Source organism: Pezoporus wallicus, unplaced genomic scaffold, assembly GCF_028554395.1.
Source record: "Pezoporus wallicus isolate ANWC-B61680 ecotype Strahan unplaced genomic scaffold, APGP_CSIRO_Pwel_v1 contig_4901, whole genome shotgun sequence".
NCBI lineage: Eukaryota > Metazoa > Chordata > Aves > Psittaciformes > Psittacidae > Pezoporus > Pezoporus wallicus.
Window position 1 is genome coordinate 3,549,683 of NW_026640354.1, and position 21,995 is coordinate 3,571,677.

At 42.9% G+C, this 21,995-nt stretch overlaps 1 protein-coding gene and 1 long non-coding RNA gene across 8 annotated transcripts in view; one reads left to right on the top strand and one right to left on the bottom strand.

The window, feature by feature from the left end:
• ADGRB3 (adhesion G protein-coupled receptor B3) overlaps positions 1-5,937 on the bottom strand; it is a 468,139-nt gene extending 462,202 nt beyond the window's left edge. For 5 of the 7 annotated variants that reach the window (XM_057418854.1, XM_057418850.1, XM_057418851.1 and 2 more), the window contains exons 1-2: positions 5,701-5,937; positions 2,186-2,954 (exon numbers count right to left, since the gene is read on the bottom strand). In XM_057418854.1, the coding sequence (XP_057274837.1) occupies positions 2,186-2,939 (754 nt within the window). In that variant the 5' untranslated portion in view covers positions 2,940-2,954; positions 5,701-5,937. The remainder of the gene's footprint in view (positions 1-2,185; positions 2,955-5,700) is intronic. The other 2 variants (XM_057418855.1, XM_057418852.1) reach the window with 1 other exon arrangement.
• Positions 5,938-6,061: 124 nt separating this feature from the next.
• Positions 6,062-21,995, top strand: part of LOC130604382 (uncharacterized) — a 28,768-nt gene continuing 12,834 nt past the window's right edge. Inside the window, exon 1 of the long non-coding RNA XR_008973441.1 lies at positions 6,062-6,180. This is a non-coding gene — a long non-coding RNA (uncharacterized LOC130604382). The remainder of the gene's footprint in view (positions 6,181-21,995) is intronic.

A 21,995-nucleotide genomic window follows, 5' to 3' on the forward strand; every position in this document is an offset into this window, starting at 1 on the left:
AAAACATTAAAATAATTATATTAATGTCCAAATTCTCAGCAACACCAGAAAAACACTGAGTACAGTGAAAAACAAGTGAAGGAAACCTTCCAGCTATCAAACATTTTCACCCCCTCTAACAAAGCCATTTCTCAAACTCATACCCAGGAAAACCCACAAGTAGGGGCAAGAATGAAAATATGTCTGAAATTGGAAGCAAGATATGTTGGAAATGTGCTTCAAAATATAAGGGAAAAAAAAATGAAAAGAAAGTGTTTGCCGTTAAGCTTTCTCTGTCCTTTCCACTAAGCACATTTCAGAAACAGGTGCTTTTAACTGGGAGACACGCATCCCCCTGGGACTCGGCGTGGTTTTGAGAGCGGCACGGTGCACCCTCTGCTCTCGCACTCCTCCTGCCCAGCCCCACCGACAAGGTGGCACCTTAGGATGGAAATCAGGGCCGGGGAGGGAGGATGGAGGATGCGCCTTCCTCCCACCGTGGGAGTGAGTGGGCAGCGCACCGCGGTTGCGCCTCCTCCGCGCCTCTGGGGCTGCGGCGTTTGTGTTTTATAACGGGCTCCGCGGCTTCCCCGTGCCCCCGATGACAAACACGACGGAGGTGGGGAGCCTCTTAAGTTCCTAGCCCCGCACCCTCGCAACGTTTGGGTTTCCCGCACAGACCCAGCCCTGCTGCCAGCGCTCCGCGGCAGAAGCTGCCTCCTCCCCCTCTCAGGGCGCTCGTTAGTTCTGAACGGTGTTAAATACCGTTCCCGCCGCTGCACTGGCCGCTCAGGAAGGGGAACGGCGGGGGAAGCGCCCCTCATTTCAGACCCCTGCTTTCTGGGCTCCGAGCTGTTGGGTGCTGAGAGGCGATGACCCGCAAGGCATCGAAAGGGTCCCTCATCTCTCCCTCCCTCCCTCCCTCCGGCCCTGCCCGCGGCCGCTGGCACCGCGGCAGCTGGAGCGAGTCCAGCTCTTCTTCTCCCACAGCACTGGGGCTTGGCTGCCCTTAAAGAAAATCCTCTCCTAACAACGTGTCAATGTTACATTCCTCCACAAAGCAACTTCTATTAGGGGGGCTGGGAGCTTGGCACTGCCTCGCCACAGACTGGGAGCTTTGTGGCTATGCAGAAAACAAGGAGAGAGAGAACATTTCCTGCATTAAAATGCAACACCCTGGGCTCGATGATTTATCCTTTGCCGCACGGGCACATCCCCCTCCCCCCTTCCCCCATTCCCACATGGCTGCTCTGAAGGACCTTTTCACCCACAGGTTCAGCCTATGCTTACCCTGCCTCCCATCCCGAGTGTTCTTCCCAAAATCACCCCCAGACCTCCCCAAAATGTCAGAAGGCCAAAATAGGAGGCATGAAGCAGAGAGGCTAGGCAGATGGCTGCCATTCTAATTGCTGGACCCTTTGCCTTCCCACACTTCTATAACCCTCATGTTTCCAGTGGGGACATGAAGCAGCTGCTGGGACCCGAGACACCAACTCCCACACACTAATACTGCATGAGAGTCAGAGCCTTGTCTCCTGGAGCCAAGGCTGCCTGGAGAAGGGGTGCAGCAGCAGCCTGTAGCCCCTTTCTAGAGCTCCCAGCATGTCCTGACTGTGCAGTGCTTCACGTCTCTAGACATCTTAGGTACAGAGTTTACTCTGAAGAACTGCATTTTCTTCTCGATTTTTTTTTAGATTTGTTAAGCTTTGGCCCACTTGGAACCAGGTGTCCTCACCATGGTAAATCTCTTTGTCTTTTAGTCAGATTGCCCACATGCCTTTGGAAACATTTTCCTTGCGAAGTCAAGGGATCATATAAAAAGTGCCAAGATTTTGTAGTCGGGTGGTTGCAGTAAAAAGGTGGTGAGGGGGAGAGAGATTCCTGTCTCACCACCTGTGGGCATTACTGTAAGTGGGAGCTGAAAACAGATGGATCTACTTACGAGGAGCCTCAACAGTGCTTAGCAGAACTATATACTGAAGGTTAGGCCAGTTTAGAAATGGGAATACAGCCCTCCATGCCCTGAGGGAAAGTGCATCTTCTCCAGCCCTTTCACCTCATCTATAGGCAAGCTAGAGTGGAGAGCAGGTCAAAAGGATGTGAGTATTGAGGAGAGCTGGTAGCTGGACCTACACACTGGTGTGGGATTTAGCTCACACACACCACTACCACCCCCACCCCCCCCCCTCCCCCAGGAAGAACCTACCTTCTTTAGGTGGCCGTTTGGCTTCTCTGGTGAGGTTGCAGACCTGAGTGGTTTGCAGCTCCTGGGTCAGGCAACCCTCCGTCTGCTCGTTGAGGGGCAGCACAACGTTGTTGAGCAACACCAGGGACTGGTCGTCTATTCCCCATTCTCCCAAATGCTGAGGGCAGGTGCATTTTGTATACATGATCCCACAGGACTCGGTTCTCCCATTCTCAGATTTCAAGCAGCTCTCCAACCAAGTGCATAACACATGGCACCCAAACTGGCTTGGGCTCACCTTGTTCAACACCAAAAACTCAAAGAAGGATTTTTGGTCATCTTCTTTTTTGTGTAATCCCGGGAAATCAATAGGATAGACACGGCGTATCTGAATAAAATTCTTATCATACTGCAGAAATACAAAAGCATTCTTGGAATCGCAGAGCTGCATTATAGAATGGTTATTTTTTAAAAGATCCTTTATTTTTTCATGGGAAAAATGATCAAACTGATAAGCCAAGAGGGAAAAGTTGGAGCAGCTGAAGTCCTTTTTGGAAAATTTTAGGTAAATACTATATTTGGTGGGATCTGGATTTTCCAGCGTCCAAGTGCAGTTTGTGAAGTTTTTAGGAAACATTTCACTTACAGAATACGATCCATAAATGACCCCCTTCACCAGCGTGGAACACCAGAAGTCTTGGGCAGCATTAAATCCAAACATAACCAGTAGATAGGTGGAAAATATATAAATCAGCAAATTACGAACAGCCTTCATCCTATGTCATTTGGCCTGCAGGAGATGAAATGAAATAAAAATGCAAGTAGAATTCTTCACGCATAGAAAACCAAACTCTTTCCAATATTCGAGCCAGCTGTTTTCAAGCTTGCAGTTCGAGCCCCTTTCAGAAAGAAGGGCAGGTAATTTGTATTTTATAAGGCGAGGGCCGGGACCGCTGCCGTGAGCGCAGCGCCATCACGTGGCCATCGCAACAGCCACGGCCTCTACAGTCAAATTGAACAAAACCAACATCTATTAGATTATTAATAGGAATGCCCTCTCCTGTCTAGGCTGTTGTCATCATGGCGAGGACCAGAAGGGCTCAGCTCAGGTAAAAGCCCAAGCGCCTTACCCCGCAGACTGATAAAAGGGCTTTTTATTTATTTATTTATTCAAAAAGTAAATAAGTAGCCTGCTATAGTCATATATCTGCATATACAATACGCACATGCAGAATTACACCGGTACAGAACACAGAATAAGAAAGCCAGTAGCATCTCTTGTTATGTGTTATTTTTCTATCAAATCTGTGAAGTAGCTGTGAAGAATTACAGCCATAACTAAAACCACACAAATTATTATTTGCTACACATGGGAGGGTATCTCCAATATGCCTGCATGCCCTCACCCTGGCCACCTGGTATACAGAGGTCCCTATGAAAAGAAAACCCAGGCAAGAAATGCTGAGATTAACGTATTGCTAAAATTTTGAGGCTACTGGAGAAAGAAACAAAGATGGATGAAATTAGTGCTGGTCTGACACCACCACTAAGTGCCAGCTTTTTTGGATATGAATTTCAATGTGCTTCAACTCCTAAGGATGTATAAAATGGATCACTGTATTAGTACCTACAAGCAGTATCTCTGTATAGCCGTCAATGCTACAGTAGGATCTCTGCACCTATTGAACTGCACTTGCCCTCTTATTACAAATATCTTGTACTGTCTGATTAGCTCCTGCATTTTAGACATGTGTTTGAATGATGAAAGACATATTACATTTTCTCTGCTAGTATCTTCAAGTAAAGCTGTTTTCCTGCTCCTGTCAACTGCCACAGCCTCCACATGCTCTATTCTCTTTAACAGTGGCCCAGGTTAATAAAGTGAATCTTAGTTATATTTAACTCTGTAATGTTATTAAAAAAAAATCAAATTGAACGTTTTCAGCATTAACCTTTAAGAAGTTGCTTATCTCTTACAAATGAGAAGCTTTTCACCTTCTCCTTTTAAATGCAAGCAGACAGGAGTGATGCCAACCCAATTTCGAAACTCTCTAGATTGCAGTCTCTTCCACTGTTGCTTTGTAAGCAGAGGCAGACACACACACAGAGGCACTGTTACTGAGTTTTGATGTGTGTCTTTGCCTAGCTTTTCATCTCCTCACCAAACAGCAAGGCATCTTCTGTCTCCCATTGCGTAACACACAGCAAATCACTGGATTAAGCTCCCTTGAAGAGATTTCCGTATCTCCTAGATTATAATTCGAACTCTGGATCTTGAAGAGGGTAAAGCAGCACCAGCTCTAACCCTCTTTATGGTGGAGGTGTTGTTTTTTTTTTTTAAAAAAAAAAAAAAAAAAAAAAAAAGCAGAGCTGCTCATGGGTCTATCCACACGGTCGGATTTCCTCCTTTCTGAGCGTCCGTCTCAATGAACACCACGGTCCTCCGTCTCCAAGTAGGCTCGGTACAGCATTTCAGGTTTTAAAAAACAGAAACTTACTGGGAATTCTGGAAACAATTTCCCCTTTGCTGGAGCACTTTGCAGGCAATGCAGTTCTGCGCAGTGTTATTCAGGATGGTGTAGGCGTTGAGAGCCAATGTGACAATAAGTGTCTAAATTAGGAATTCCACCCATGAAAAAGGATTAATTTTACAATCTGGAAAGCAAAAAGGGAGCTTATTTGCTGCTCTGTTCGAAAAAGGAAAAAAGCCTCTGACTTTTTCCCATCCTGTGTAATATTTGCAGTAAAAAAATAAAGACGTCTGCAGTGCTAGGCTCTTTTCTATGAAGAAACGTAATCAAATAGCCCACATTTCAGTTGTGCATTTGTTCAGGCAAGGCTACAGAAACACAGCATTGTCTTAATCTCTCTCTTCCCATGTGCATCACACAGATGCACACACACACTCAATTGAGCGTGCCGGCAGCATTTCGGTTAGTTTGCAGTATCGCTAAGTACTAGAGCAGTCTGCTAACTGAAAGGATTGGGCACTTAAAGGTTTTTTTTTTCATTTCCATAGAGGAAAGAGTTAAAAAAACGGCCAAAGAGGCTTAAGGTTGCCCATTTGGGAAGGGGGAGAATCCTCTTCTGCTGAAAAGCAAACGGGCGTTTAGTTTGGATATTCCCCAAACTGATTTTCTAGGCGACACTGTAGTTTAGCCGAACATAGACGGCGCCATCACTCCACTTATTTTTTTTCCCCCAACAGAAGACCCGCTGACTTCTCTTATTTTAACTTCCTATTAACCTGGCATCATCACACTCCCCCCTCCAAAATTACCCCAATCCTGCACAAACCTCAGGTTTTCTCGGTCTCGCTGGAAATTATTCTCAGGGAAGCAGACCTGTCGCGAAACGCACTTCTCTTAACTTTTAAACTGCAGCGCTGAAGTAAATGCGGAGATCATTATGTATGTGCTGTCTCTATCCTTCAGCAACAGCCTGTCCCCCTCCTCCGCCACTTCCTCCCCGGAATCCCAAACTAAATGCTGTCCGGTCGTAATCCCTGGAAATGGAAATGCCCCGGGCACCCTTACCTTCCACTCCGAAAGCTGTCAGGCTATTTCTCTAAAACACTAGCACCATAGGCACACGTCCCAACAACAGTGATGGAGAGACTCCCCTTCTGTCGGAAGCACCGTTTCCCATTTTCCCCGGCTCAGGTTCAAAACCAAGATGAAAAAAAAAATCAGCACAGGAGCAGAAGATAAAAAACGCGGCGAGAAAACCCCCGCACGCCACACACACACCCTACCGAGGAAAAAAAAAAAAAAGCAGCTTTGGTGCTTGATCCACCAAATCCAACCACACGAAGGGAAAGAAGAAAAACCACCTCAAACCAGCAAGACTGCGGGGGGAAAAATGGAAGTGGCTGAGCAAGCGAAGGGGTTTTTGGTGGTTTTTTTTTTTTTTTTTTTTTACTTGAAACAAAGTCTCCGCACAGCAGCGCGATGAGCGGCGATGCCAGCCAGGCGATGGTCTGAGAGGAAGACTAAGGCGCTAGTGCAGATTTATTGGTGGGTTTTGTTGTTGTTGTTACTAATAGAGTTATTCTTCTTTCCTCACTCCTCCTCCCGCTTCAGACACCGGTGGCCGGACAGCGGCGTGGGGGGTCCTCGGCTGCCGATCCCTGGGAGCGGTGTGAACGCCGGGCGCGTAGGGAGTACGGAGGGAGAGAGAGCGCGGCTCTGCCGCTGCCTCTGTATGTGTGTGTGTGTGTGTGTGTGTGTGTGTGTGTGTGTGTATGTGCACGCGTGTCTGTGTGTGCGAGCCAGCCCGCCAGCCGGCCGGCCGCGCCGAGCCTCCGCGGGTGCCGCTGCGTGAGTGCGCGCCTGTGCGCGCTCTCTGCGCGCCTCCGCACGCCCCCTGCGCGCCTCCCCCTCCGCCGGGCTCGGGGGATGGTGCGCGCCCCGCTCTCCTGGAGTAAAGGGGGGGGGGGAGGGAGAAGAGAGGGTGGCGGCTTGCGCGCGCCTGCGCCCCGCTCCGCGCGTGTGCGTGCGCGCTAGTGCGCGTGTGCGTGGGGCGCTTCCCTCCCGGCTCCGGCGTTAGTGCCCGCCGAGCGCTTCGCGCGTCACGGCTGCTCGCGCGGCGCCCAGCACGTCTCACAAACGTTGTTTTCGGCGTGCGGGGTGTGTGTGTTTGGAGGGGGGTGTCTGCCTGCCGTTCCCAGCGCTGGGGGTGGCTGCGCCCCCGCGCAGGGCAGGGAGCCAGGGAAACGAACGGGGATGGCGGGGCGGAGGGTAGCGGCGGGGGAAGCCCGCGCTTGATCTCCTTCCTCTTGTTCCTTCGCCTAAAGCATAACGCCCCGCTGTCGCAGCCCCAAGAGCTGTCAGTTCGGCACCGCGGTCGGTGGAGATTAACTGATACAGGGCTCCGAGAATAAACGCTTTCAAACTGTCGCCTGTCTTTGACTGGAAACAATAGCAATTTTCTTCGCGAGGCTGTAATTAACGCTGTATTTGTTCTCTGACAGAGATAAGGCTGTGCCCAGATAGCTCCTGCATTCATTCCGGCCGCTCTGCACGGCAAGTGCCACCGGGTCCACCACCGGGAGGGATGGGGACCCGATGCCTGAGGCGGCGTGCCCGGAACTCGGTGTCTGGAACCGTGTGTCCGGAACGCGAGGCTCTCGCTGCCCGGTTGCGAGCAGAGTTAGCGAGGCGACAGCGGCTGAAGTATCACGGTTAGCAGTGGGTGAGGGACTAAAGACTGGGGAGATAGGCGTAAAGAGCCTTGCCACAAGGAAGGCTGACTCCCCTCCCCCCTGTCGCCCCCACCCCCACGACCCCCCTTCCTTTTTTACTTTATGTTGTTACAGCTAGGTAGGGCTGGATTTGCGTTTTCTCTCTCCCCTCTGGCTGCGCTTCCTCTGCTCCCCACGGCAGGTTGGGTTGTCCTCTGGCCCTTCCCGCTGGCGTGAGAGATCGGGTCAGTCTACGCGACAGCAGATATCCGGCGTGAAAATTAGGAGATGACATTTTAATAAATGCTGCTGTCAGTCACCGGCTTGAAGCCTGGAAGCTGTGCGCTCCCACCACTGCCATTCAGCCAGGAGAACAAAGCCTTGCCGAGCCTGTGTGGTCCGGCTCCCTGCTACGGCCCCTCTGCGCTTTCAAAGTCCACGTGAAACACGTCTGCGTGGCTTTGAATGCGCCCTCCCACCCACACTGATGAGACCAAAGTTTAAACTTCTGGACAAGGTCCAAACCAACCCGTCCTTGAAACAGACCGTTTTCTGCCCCACACCTCCACCCGAGCCCCTGCAAGGTTTGGATTCCAGTAATACAGAGCTTTTATGGTAACAATTACATGCTGCACAAATTCTGATCAGAGGTATTACTGGTCACAAACCACTTGTGACCAAAGTAGAGGAAAGTACGGTTGTAGCTTTTTAGTGTGTTTTCCATAGGTATGAGCTATAAACCACATTCCTGCTAGCTTTTATAAACATAAATACTTTATGTCCCTGTTGTAAAAATAATCCAAAAAAATATCTATCCAAACCAAGGAAAATGTGAGATATGTGGATGATCTACACCCAGCAAATACAATGCAATGAAAACTGGCTTAGGGAGAATCATATTCTCTCACATTCGGTGACACTTGATGTTATCTGTGGGTGATCATCATCTTGCCTGAAATACTTCAAGAGAAGTTGTACATGCAATGCAGAGTTTAAGTATCTTTTTCACCCCCTTTATATTAAATGAAGAACTTGAGGGTAAGTCGCAGAAAAAAAAAAAGTTATGAATGAACACATTTGCCTGTTTCCCTTTTGGGAAACGAAGCTAGCGGTTTTGGCAAGTTGTGGCTCCTTTAATTGTGAGTGGAAATAAAAATTAATCAATATACAATGTATGGTAAACCATTGTCTTTAGCAATCTCCTAATTATCCCAAGCCGGTGATTAACTTCCACTTTTCTAATTTCTGAAAACATGGCAATGCTGGAGGGAATGGGTGAGGGAAGACTCCTTGGCCCCTTGTCTATAAACATTAGGAAATAATGCAAGTTGCACAACTCATCCTTAGGTTAACTATGGGAGCTGAGAAACAGGGATGGGATGGCAGCAGAGAGCACTCCGCGAATTTCTGGTCAGGATTTCTTGCAGTTAGACTTGAACAATGTGAGGTTTAATCACTGGAAATAACTTTACACCATTTTTTAAGTACACAAATACCCATGATCCGCTTCTAGGTCCCTTTCTACTTGAACTGAGGCCAACTTCAGAAATTGTTTGCTATGTGTCATGCCGCTGCATTTGAGATAACAAAAACCTGTAATTTTGATAGTCTAGGAGTTAGAGTCAGGATATGCTTAAGTCTGCAATATATATATAAATAGAAATGTAACAATATGTTTGTTTAAATTGGTCATACAGATAATTTGTGTTTGGGATGGTGCTATTTTGTGTGTAAATTTAGTGCTAAACTGCAGTCTGAAGGGCAGATGTAAAGTCAATCTATGCACATCGTTCAGAAATACTGAGTAGATCCAAATTGTTAAGTACCTCTGTTAAAACCTAAGAATAAGGTATTAATACAATTCCACACTGTTTCATGGGAGGGTTCTTAGAACTGCATGGGACATGTGATGCCATCTGTACTACAAAGAAAGTATCAAGGCACTGAAAGAAGTGTTATGTTGCTTGGTAGTAGTGTGGTAGGGATAGGCACAACATAGTGAATGCTAAATTTATAGTGCTGCTTTCTATACTTGATGTGATTGTTTAGTCAACGTTGGGCTTTATCCAAACTAGGAAAGATGAAGGAGAGTAATATTTTTAAGTAATTTCTGTATTAGTGAGAAAAATGAGGGTTACCCGATTTAATATGTTGAATGGAATAAGTTAAAGTGTTGGTTTGGGTCCCTTCCCCCCCCTTCCCCCTCCCCCTTCCAATCTACAGCAGCACTTTGAGATTTTTGGTTCTTCTGGTCACAGTAGGTTGATGATTTCAGGCCGGGTTTTGCGAACACAGCACAGAATTCAACACAATTTTAACAGGAATGACAATTCACTGACATTTTTTGTACAACTTTTAGAGGGAGTCCACAGTTTAAAGCAAGTGGCTTTGGAGAGTGGACTGTTCTCTCACTCAATCACCTGTCACCCCTAGAGGGACTTTTTCCAAGTCAAGGTCACTGTTGTAGCCTGCAGTTGTCACTCCTTTGTGCAAATAAGACAATCTGTCTTCAACACAGAAGTCACACATTAAACAAACAAAAGAAATCATAAAAAGGCTTTTCAGCAAAGACTTTCATACTTCATTCTCCATTGTTATCCTCATGTTTAATTGACTACAGAGTTGCAGACACTTAGATATGTCACCTTATACACAATAATGGAAACCATAGTTTTAGAGTCAACTTTCAGGTAAGGGTTAAATGGTATTTTTACTGAGCATCTTAAGCTTCATAGAAGTGGCACTGGTCTGTTCCCCAAATGTCGCTTTACTCAGACAGGCCCTTCAAAATCCCCTTTGGCAAGCATAGACCCTGTAACTGCATCACTGATTCTGAAGTATAACACCAAATTTCTGTTAGAGCAGTATTTTCTTGCTGTAAGTCAGGGCAAATTTTAAATCCCAAGCTGGTATGACCATCTCAAGAGAAATGCTATTTAATTTGGTTGGATGTGAAGAAATAAAATGGAAGATGCTGGCCATATCACAGCTGTATGAAATTAAATAAATACCTGAATATGAAAAGAAGGGAATTTTTTTGTTAGTCTAACAGGGACTAGCAGGTTGGGAGCAGGTGTAAATTGGAAATAATTTCATCGCCTTGTATACATTTACTGACCTAGTACATTACAAACCATTAAAACTATTGCATTTCTCTACTTAGTTCAGATTCTAAATCAATTTCACCAATAGCAATTTTTCTTTTCTGTTGAAGGGAAAACACGAATTCAATAAATAATAGGTTAAATTCTGCCTTCTCAATTTTAGGTACCTTTTGAAAGATTATATGATTATATTTGAATTTTATTAGAGAAGTGATTTGTATTTTCATAAATAATTAATAATGCAGCACCACTAGATGGTGCTCAAGAATATATAGCATAATCAGAGGTAAGGGTGTTTAAAAAGTTCTATTTTAAAATTGAAAAATTTCAGGGAAAATGCCAGGTTTCTTTTGAGAACTTTTTTTTTTTTCCTGAGAAAATGACATTTCCTTCCAGATTTCAAGCAACCCTTTGGTTGGGTGAGAGTTTTCAACTTGAAAATGGTCAGTGATTTGCTTGCTTCTTTCTTTGGATTCTTCAGTGAAGATTTTTACAAAAACTTTTAGATTCTTCTACTGTGTTTAACTAGTTTGATGTTGTTATTCAATCACAATTACTGGGCTAGAAACATTGGAATTCATGCAATATGTGACACTAGGTGCATGAGCAGAAGGGGCCTGAGTCATATCTGAGGCCTGTGCAGCATCCTACCTTGGACAGTGGCCCTTAAACACTCCTGAGGAATGTGCAGAAACCTGAGGGTAGGAATATTTTTGACATCATAAAATCTCACCTAGTATGCTGGGTTCAGCAGTCATTTTTCTCCTGCTTAGTAGCTGGTGCAGTGATGTGTTTTTGACTTTCAGCCTGGGAACAGCGCTGATAACACCAATGTTTTTAGTTGTTGCTTAGTAATGTTTAATCTGACCAAGGACTGAGTCTCATGCTCTGCCAGGGAGGAGGGTAAGTTGAGAGGAAGCAGAGACAGGACACCTGACCCAAACTAACCAAACAGGTACTCCATATCACAGCCCTTCATGCCCAGTATATAAACTGGGGGCAGTTACCCGAAAGGGCTAGATCACTGCTTGGATCGGGCTGGGTATTGGTCAGTGGGTGGTGAGCAGTTGTATTCTCTTCCATTGTATTCTCTTCCATTGTTATTTCCCTTATCATTATTATTATTATTGGTGGTAGCAGTAGTGATTTGTGTTATACCTTAGTTACTGCTCTTATCTCAACCACTGGGATTTACATTCTTTCAATCCTCCTCCCCATCCCTTGGGGAGCTGAGGGAGGAACAAGGGCTGGGGGCTGGGAGTGAGCAAGTGGCTGCATGGTTCTGGGTTACTGGCTGGGGCCAAACCACGATACTTAGTCTGCACTATTTAGAGATCTATTTAAGTCTCCAAATAAGTTTCAGTTTCCCAGCAATACTCTTAACTCCGTACATTCTTGATGCCTATGTAAACATCTAGTTCTTTTAAATCTTATTTTCTCTAGCTCAACCTTACCAAATAATGAGTCCCAGAGAATAAATATATACTACGTAGAAAACAGATATGTATCACTTCTGTTAAATTTCCTGCCTTTTGATGTAATTAGGTGTCATTGTAGCCTTGTATTAAAGCAGGGAGAAATGAGATTCTGGCTAATTTCTAGCAATTATGTCACATATTTTTATCATGCCTCTTTTTAATTTCCTTTTTAAGATATTGTCACAAAACCATGATTTTTAAGGATTTTCTATCTTTCTTATCATGCTCCTCTTAAATACCCTCTAGTTTTTTGATATCTTTCTATATGTGTAGAAACCCGCACTGCACACAATAGTTCAGATGAGGTTGCAGCACTTTATATAACGTTGTTCTTTATCATCTCGGTCCTGTTCTTGATGCATTTTAATATCTTGCTGCTTCTGGTAGCTGTTACACTGAACAGAGGTCTTCAGTCAGCTGTCCATGTCTCTTCTTTTATCAGTCTCCCATGAGAAACTTTGTCAAAGCCTTCAGGAAATTTAAATAAATTATGTCAATTGGTTGTCCTTTGACCACTGTGGTAGTTTACTGATGTGTTGAAAACATTCTAACACATGAGCGAGGCATCATCTTCCTTTGCGCAAATCTATCATCTCATGGTCTTCGGGGTGTTTTATTTTCTTATTTTGAATTTGTCAGGTACAGATGTAAGATTTATAAATCTTTGATTTCCTGAATCATCCTAAAGTCTTTTTATAATATATGTGAAACATTTGCTACTCTCAAACCTTCCAGTACAGGAGTTGCTTTTCAATTGGAGGTTGCATAGCTCAATGACTTCTTGTTCAGAGTGTTTGGTCCTAAAAGCTTCCTGCTTTTCAAATGATTGATTTGGTCCAACACCTCTTCATCTGATAGTACCTCATTTTTATTACCCAAGAGTAGATATCTCCCTAACTTCCTCTGTTGTGAAGAATGATGCAAATAAATCTTCTGTCTTCCTAGCAATGTCCTTCTCTTCCCTAATTGCTGCCTTTGTACTCTGAAGTTCCCAGAATACCATGACTCTCATAAGCTTCTTGCTTTTGATAAATTTAAGGGATTTCTTTCAATTTGTTTTTATATATTTATGTTTGATTTTCAGCAGTTACCTTTGCTATGCAGATTTTATTCTTACCCCTCTTCTATATTGTGCAAAGCATTAGACACTGTCCCACACGACATCCTTCTCTCTAAATTGGAGAGTCATCAATTTGATAGGTGGAATACTTGGTGGATAAAGAACTGTCTGGGTGGCCACACACAAAGAGTTGTGGTCAATGACTCAATGCCTGGATGGAGACCAGAAACGAGTGGTGGCCTCAGGGATCAGCATTGGGACCAATCTTGTTTAACATCTTTGTTGGTGACATGGACAGTGGGATTTAGTACACCCTCAGCGAGTTTGCCGAAGACACCAACCTGTGTGGTTCAGTTGATACACTGGAGGGAAGGGATGCCATCCAGAGGGACCTCAACACACTTGTGAGGTGGGCTGATGCCAGCCTTACAAAGTTTAACTATGCCAAGTGCAAGGTCCTACACGTGGGTCGGAGCAATCCCAGGCACAGCTACAGGTTGGGCTGAGAAGAGATTCAGAGCATCCCCGCGGAGAAGGACTTGGGGGTGTTGGTGGATGAGAAAATGAACATGAATCAGCAGTGTGCGCTTGCAATTCATGGAATCATAGAATCATAGAATAGTTAGGGTTGGAAAGGACCTTAAGATCATCTAGTTACAACTCCCTCCCATGGGCAGGGACACCTCCCCCTAAACCATGTCACCCAAAGCTCTGTCAAACCTGGCCTTGAACGCCGCCAGGGAGGGAGCATTCACAACTTGCTTGGGCAACCCATTCCAGTGCCTCACCACCCTTACAGTAAAGAACTTCCTTCTTATATCCAATCTAAACTTCCCCTGTTTAAGTCTGAACCCATTACCCCTTGTCCTATCACCACTCCCTAATGAAGAGTCCCTCTCCAGCATCCTTATAGTCCCCCTTCAGATATTGAAAGTCTGCTATGAGGTCTCCACACAGCCTTCTCTTCTCCAGGTTAAACAGAGCCAACTCTCTCAGCCTATCTTCATACAGGAGGTGCTCGAGTCCCCTGATCATCCTCATGGCCCTCTTCTGGACTTGTTCCAACAGTTCCATGTCCTTTTTATGTTGAGGACACCACAGCTGTACACAATACTCCAAGTGGAGTCTCACAAGAGCAGAGTAGAGGGGCAGGATCACCTCCTTCGACCTGCTGGTCACACTCCTTTTGATGCAGCCCAGGATACGGTTGGCTTTCTGGGCTGCGAGCACACACTACCAGCCCATGTTCATTTTCTCATCAACCAACACCCCCAAGTCCTTCTCCACAGGGCTGCTCTGAATCTCTTCTCAGCCCAACCTGTAGCTGTGCTTGGGATTGCTCTGACCCAGGTGTAGGACCTTGCACTTGGCATGGTTAAACTTCATAAGGTTGGCATCAGCCCACCTCACAAGTGTGTCAGGGTCCCTCTGGATGGCATTCCTTCCCTCTAGCATATCAACCGAACCACACAGCTTGGTGTCATTGACAAACTTGCTGAGGGTGCATTCAATCCCACTGCCCATGTCACCAACAAAGATGTTGAATAACAAAATTTTCCCTCATTTTCCTCAATTGTTTCCCTCATTTGATGAAAGCTGCCTTTGTAGATTATGACAACTCCCTGTTTATCTCAAGTAGTATCTCAGATCCTTTCCTTTCACTCCACTGGTTTGCATCTTACCTTCCTTGTTTCTTTCCTCCCTTCCCCTATATGTGCATTTATCAGCAGAAATATTCTTGGTTTTCAGAGCAAAATGAATGCTACATGTATGGTCCCTGCCACTCATGACATTTTTTATATATCTTATGTCTTACTTAATGCATTTAACCTCATTATTTTAGTATCACTTTACATATTAGTTTGGATATTCTTAATCCTGACTTCTTTCTGCTTATTGTGATTGAAATCTAAAGATATGTTTAAAATGGAATTAACAAGGGTCTCCAGCCTATGAATTTGAACTGTCTGTTTTAAGGCTATTTGTCTTCCAAGGTGACAATCATTTCCCAGAATAGTCTTCTCTCAATTCTGTGATGCTTCAAGAAGTAACTTCCTCTTGTTCTGGAAGATTATATCTTCAAGATTTGCCATTTACAGATTTGAGTTGTTGCTCATTGGGTTATCCAAGATCTACAATTATCCCATTTCATTATGTTTTCTTGCATTTTTCCATTTTTGATGCTGTACACTTAATATCCTAGTTGTGACCTGCATTCTTTGGTACATGCCTTCCTGTTTCATAGAACTCCATTCTCAAATATGTCCCTTTTCACTTAGAGGGTTTTTTTTCCACACTGGAATTTATTGTATCTCATGTACAGAGCAAAATTCCGTGCAGGACTGGTCAATTCTGTTATTCTACCATAGTTTGTATCAAAGCACTGTTGATTTGCATTTATGTTATTTATTAAATTGTTTATCCAGTAATTTTTCTATGCTACAACACTTTCATTGTGACAATAACATAAAGCTTTTTTCTATTGGAAAGACATCTATTTCACTTACTTTAAGCCATAATTTCACATAAATATTTGTGGCTCTTTATTTTGACCAGTTGTCATTCTGTGGCATCTCTCCTGAATTTGTGCTTCTTCAGTTGCATTTTTCATAGATACTCAGAAGTGTTTGTATTACCGATAACATTTTAGGTGACTTCATGTTCTTTGGCTCTTGTTTATTAGGTGATCAGAATATTTTTTTTCTGGTCTTCTAATCTATGAAATCTGTATTTTCAATACTTTATATCTTGCATATATAAGGGTTGTCATTTAAAAAAACCTTGATCACTGGTTCAGGGTTTCTTTTACTCTGGTGATGAGATTCTAACTAGTTGCACTGTTGTATGACTGTAAAGCTAGGAAGAACTCATCCCAGTTTTTACATGTGGGCTATATCATAAGCTTTACCAAATTAATTGGAGAATATTTATGCAAAGATCAGAATAAAAACAAGGCCACTGTTTTCATGTTAATTATCTAAATGCACTGAAATCCTCTTTATGCTGAGAGGAGGGAAAATATTTTTAAAATGCCCTTTCATCTCTGATGTTATTAATCTACTCTAGGATATTGCCTAGTCATTAATCAAATTGAACTGTGACAAATACAAAAAACCCCGTATTGTTTTGGCTCACTCTACTGAAAAGAAAGAAACTCAGAGTTAATGCTGAATCCATCTTTAATGTCTTCTATTTTGCTTATGTGGTCTGGAGAAGAGTGATTTTGTGCATTTGTGTGTCACTGAGATCACTAATTGCAAGAGCAGTGTTAAAAGATGGTGTCTTGTGTTGAATTTTTCCTTGCATTAGTGAAAATAAAGGACTGATAATTCTGCCTAGAGCTTAGCCTTCTGCTCTTAGGAAGAGTTTCATGTTTAAAATTCACAAAACATGCTGTTAGTTTCTCACCAGTTTCAGCTGTGGCCTCCGTTTTAAGATGTTGTTCAAGGTAACAGTACAGAATCTTGTTTAAAAAAGATCTTAGATGGAGACTTGGGTTCAAGTTCCTTTTTTGAGATTCTGAAACATGCAGTTTTTTCTTCACATAACTTGTTAAGCCAGAAAAAAAAGGATAGGAGTGTTTAGTTAGGGCTAACAAGGGTATCCTCAATTTCTATTATTTCTCTTAGGCCTCTTTCAGGGAGACTCAGTCCACAATGACCAATCAGCACAAAATATAGAAAGAGTTTCCTAAACTAGGACCGTAATCCAAGTGACCCTTTGTTCCCTTATGTCTTTGGTTCTAGTGAGTGAAAGTACAAAAAGTAAGGTGTCACCATTACTGCCATCTCTGCTGTTGACAAAGTATGGCCTGCTCATTTCCTCAAAACACAGTTTCCATAAACCTGGAAAGTGGTAGTTTGAAATTAATTTTAGGGAGGTTTCAAGCAGATCTTTTGTGGGAATATCACCAGTTATCTGGGGCTTTAGGTTGCCCCGCACTAAGCTGGGTTTCTTGGGCACATAACTCTTCCCAAGAGACATACCGTAAGGAAAACCTTCATCTGAGTTCAGACTTCAAAATTCCATGTGAATGAATGGGAATTGAAGTTTCACCATAGTACTCTTCTGCATGCTTCTTTGATCCAAATGCATACATTTTCATAAAAATAAACTAATATGCTGTGTGTTTAAAGAGACCATTTTCTCAAACACCCAGTATTTCAATTGAAAAGCCATTCAAGGATTAGCTGAGTCTGCGAGAAACCTTGCGCCTGGGAGGAAGAAAAGGACATGTTATGAGACTATGGTACTACAGACTCATCAGTGGCAAGGAAAGCCTGTATAGATTATTCACTGTCTTTTCTAGCAAAAGGAACAGCAGGCATCAAATAAATCTGGATGGAGTCATGCTCAAAACAGAAGACGTGATTCTTCATGCAGCAGGTAATTGACCTTTGAAATTCTCTGTCAAAGGGTGTTGTAGATTGTCGTGGTTTAAACCCAGCCATAACACAGAACCCTGTCTCATTCCCCTCACTTCCTCCCCTCTGCTCCAGGAGGGATGGGGAGGAGAATCGAAAGAATGTAAGTCCCAGTGGTTGAGATAAGAACAGTCCAGTAACTAAGGTATAACCCAAAACACTGCTGCTACCACCAATAATAATAATGATAAGGGAAATAACAATGGAAGAGAATACAACCGCTCACCACCTGCCAACCAACACCCAGCCCAACCCGAGCAGTGATTTAGCCCTTCCAGGTAACTGCCCCCAGTTTATATAGTGGATATGATGTGCTGTGGTATGGAGTACCTGTTTGGTTAGTTTGGGTCAGATGTCCTGTCTCAGCTTCCTCCTGGCTTTCCCTCCTCCCTGGCAGAGCATGAGACTCAGAAAGTCCTTGGTCAGGCTAAACATTACTAAGCAGCAATTAAAAACATCGGTGTTATCAGCGCTGTTCTCAGGTTGAGAATCAAAACCACTTAACTGCACAAAGCTACTAAGCAGGAGAAAAATGACTGCTACTGCTGAACCCGGGACATACATAATTAAAATTTTTCATAGTCTTGGGAATACTAGACAAGTGTATGAAAGAGAAATTCAATGATGGTAGTGGTGAGGGGGGGTATCAGAAAGTGTGCAAAATCATATCCAGGAATTTTCCTGAACTGAAAATAAGGAGGTTGGGAAAATATTAGGAGAGAATCTTGCCCTGTTTTTACTCCTTCAGCTTTTACTTACAGTCACTTCTGAAGCTGACTATGGGGTGGCTGTGTAAACCTTTAGTTTGGTCTGGGACAACCATTTTCATCTTCACTCTTTTTGGATGTTATAATACTGAAAAACTGAGATAAGTTTTCAAAGATGCAGATCATGGAATCTGTTGGTATTTGGAGTCAAGCACTGGACATCAATATCCAGGATGTCAAGATATCAGTATTTCAGGTTTAAAACATTGGCTGAGTGCCTATAATTGCCTAAAGTGTGTGCACACATTTAAAAATTGCAGCATATATTTAAGATTCAGATCAAGTTGTTGCCCAGGAAGGAAAATCTCAAGGTCTTCTTTCCCTGCTGAACTAGTTCTGTAAATGTAATAATGAAATGTGAACACAACATATACTTAGCATTAGCTGCATTTCCCAATGTTTTTAAAAAAGGAAAGAGTTATGTCCTTCTCTAAATTGCCTAGTATCTCAGATTTGATTGAACATGGCAAGGGTTATCTTCAGCTAAAGGAATGTTTTAGAATTGGGAACAAAAGCATATAGGTCAGAGTGATATACTTTGTGATTTCAGATGAGGATACTTGGAAAAAGGCAAAAGTATACTCTTTTAACCAAATCACTTCCTTGGCTCCATGGTGGACATCCAGAGTAAATTGTTTCGTTGACAAAGTTGTTGTTAAGTTTATGAACATAAGTGTCATATACACTTTTAACATCATATTATAAAAGTTATTAAAATATCTGAGAAAGAGATAGTGCTGAGGATGCACTCAGTCCCACTGTCCATGTTGCCAACAAAGATGTTGAACAGCACCAGTGCCGGTACAGACCCTTGTGGAGCACCACTTGTCAATGATCTCCACTTGGACTTCAAAGTGATTGACTTCAAGTCTTTGAGTGCAATCATCTAGCCAGTTCCTTATCTACTGAGTAGTCCATCTGTCAAATACATGCCCCTCCAGTTTAGAGAAAAGGATATAATGTGGGACAGTGCTAACTGCACAAGTCCAGATAGATGATACGAGGTTGCTCTTCTTTATATATAGGTTCCTTCAGAGTGTGCATTTAATTTATTTTATAGGGTGTCATCTTCACACTAAGTGACACAAAATTTACTTAGTCTTGGTCTCTATGACATGGGAGCTGTTCAGGTTTCAATTTAATATTAGATTCCACATGAAATTTCAAGTGTCCACTGCATAGATACCAGAATGATTATCTGATCTCCCATCAGTTTAGGATAATTTGAGGTGTTCCAATTGTACCTTTACCAGAACGTGGGTTCTTTCACTGGCAACTCCTCTTCGTTTATTGATCGCTCTGCATGCACACATCCAGTTTCCTAATATAGGCGTGTCTAGAAGGAGAGTGTAAGATGTTTGAATCTGCCTGAAGATTTTAAGCTTTTACAAGTTCATATTTTAGGCATCATGAATACATGGATGTTTGTGCTTATTGAAGTAAACATTCTTATAGAATATACACATATATATATGAATGCACATAGTACCTGTATAATATATATAAATGTAAGTAGGCAAGGAAGAGTATTAACATTAATGCTTGCTTTCTGTGTCAGGAAGAAATGCAATTATGAATATCTGTATCATGAGAACATGAGATCAGAGGCTATACATTGATATCACAAGTAGGAGGACTATACATGTATTTAAGTAATGCATTAAAAAAGTTATTCTTCATAAACTATTTTTGTTTATTTGTAATATTATTTTTGTATATTTGTAATAATAGATTTTTGTGCTTTATTTTTTGTGTATCATACGTGGCTTTTAAAAGTAAGCATATCATACAGAAAGGAAGCCATCAAATGTAAATAGTTTAAATACATACATTGTGCGGTATGTTCAAAAGTGACACAGGGTTGAAAAAAAAAATCAGTAGCCTCTTTTCAGTAAAATGCTTAGATATGATCAGCTCTCTATTTCATGCCCATTTTAAATGTGAACGAAAGAGACTGAGAAATATTTCATGATGGCACTACTAAAATATGATATTCAAATACACTGACAAGAAGCTGTTCTAATCTCTTCTCCTCCTTTCTTTTATATGCCTCTGCTGGCTTCTTCTCTCTTAGTATATTTAATATAATCTTTTCATCCCATTTACAGAGCCTTGACATATCTTTTTTCTTATGTAGTTCTTGCATTCATTTTCCTCTTCCAACCATGTATTTCCATTGCTCAGTGTTTCTTCTCCAGCTTCTCTTGCTCCTGTGTTACTTGCTTCTCATAAGCATCTATGTTATAAGAAAGTTTTCTGTATTCTAATTTTGCATCCTAATAATTGCTCTTTGAATTCTATCCCCACAGAATTGTTTCAGCTGTGTAGAAATACAGATAAGAAGTGAAATATATTGTTTATTTAAACAGCAACTTAACTTACCTTAAAATGTCAGACAGTGAAGAGCAATGTTCTTTCCTTGAGTGTTTCTGCATGATGGAGGTGTTTCTTAGTCCCTTTCTCCCCACCATTCCTCAGAAAACTGGCCCATCAATGTGATATGGGTTGCAACTAATCTATTCAGTTTTGGACAGATTGCTCAAATGTAGACAGATGGAAGATGTCTTATTTGTAGATGTCTGTATCTGGGCTGCTTAGTCTCCTGGTATGGTCAACAAATAGAAACAGGTGCTTTTACAATATTTGTCATTTAATCTTGCTGTAGATCTGAAGCTGAAGTTAGATGATTCACATGCTGTAAATGTCTTAAGTTATGTGAGATGTTCCTTATTTCTGCTGTTGCCTGTAGTGTATAGTGGGCTGGTAGAGGTAATTCTCTGTTAAAGTCCTCAGTTTCTTTGGGAGTCCCCTTTCCCTAGGTCTGTTTCTGTCTCTAATTTGAACAGAAGTCAAACCTTTTATAAAATTTCTCTGCTGGACACCTGCCATGTATAACAACACATATTTAAACTGTGTCTTTGAACCTGTCTAGGAGGGTCTCTGACCTGATATGTGATCCTGTCCTGTCAGTCTGGGAAAGAGGATCAATCTTCTTAAGTCCTAGTAAGCAATCAGAAAAATGTTCACGTCTCTCTCTGTATCTTGTCCTTTTAGAACCATGGTTTCATTCATCCTGTTTCGATTTTCTCTTTCTGCTCTGTACCCCTTGGTGTTTCTGGTGGCCCCACACCAAGTCAGGGTAAGGCATCACTGCAGCAGTGGAGTCACTGTCCCATGGCCTGCAAGCTGCTGTCTGTGTTCGGCAGGTTCCATAATCTGACTCCTGTCTCCAGGGAGCTGGTGGGTGCAGACACAGAGGGATGCATGCCAGCTTGGTGGCTTGGTGCCTGGCAGAAACCCAGCGGGATGCTAAGGCTCAGTTAGGATCTCTGTGTTGCTGCAGTTCTTGCAGCCCTACTCCTCCAGCAAGGCAATGGTACATGACTGAAAATACCACCCAGTCCTTGGTGTCAGCCACAGGCTTGGCATAGTATAGGGAAGCTCAGCCTGGGCTCTGGGGTCCTCCATGCCTGCACAAAATCTGTCACTGAAGCCCTGCCCATAAATTATCAAAAATCATAAGTATGGAAGAGTGACATTTTGTCACTTGCTTGGGAAAATGAATTGTTAGGATTTAAGCTGAGCCTTTAGAAATATTCCTAAACTTAGGAGGTATGTGACGTACCTCTGCCAGGAAATCATATACCAGCTCACATGAGGCCTTCTGATACCTACTCTCCCAATTTCTGCTGTAGAAGGACTTGCAGAAGTCAGTGTGTGCTTTTTACCTGCTAGGTCTAGGGAAACTTAGGTGATATTCTGAATTCAAACTCTTTTCTGCTTGTCCTCATTAATGCAGTACTCTTCTGCCTTTCT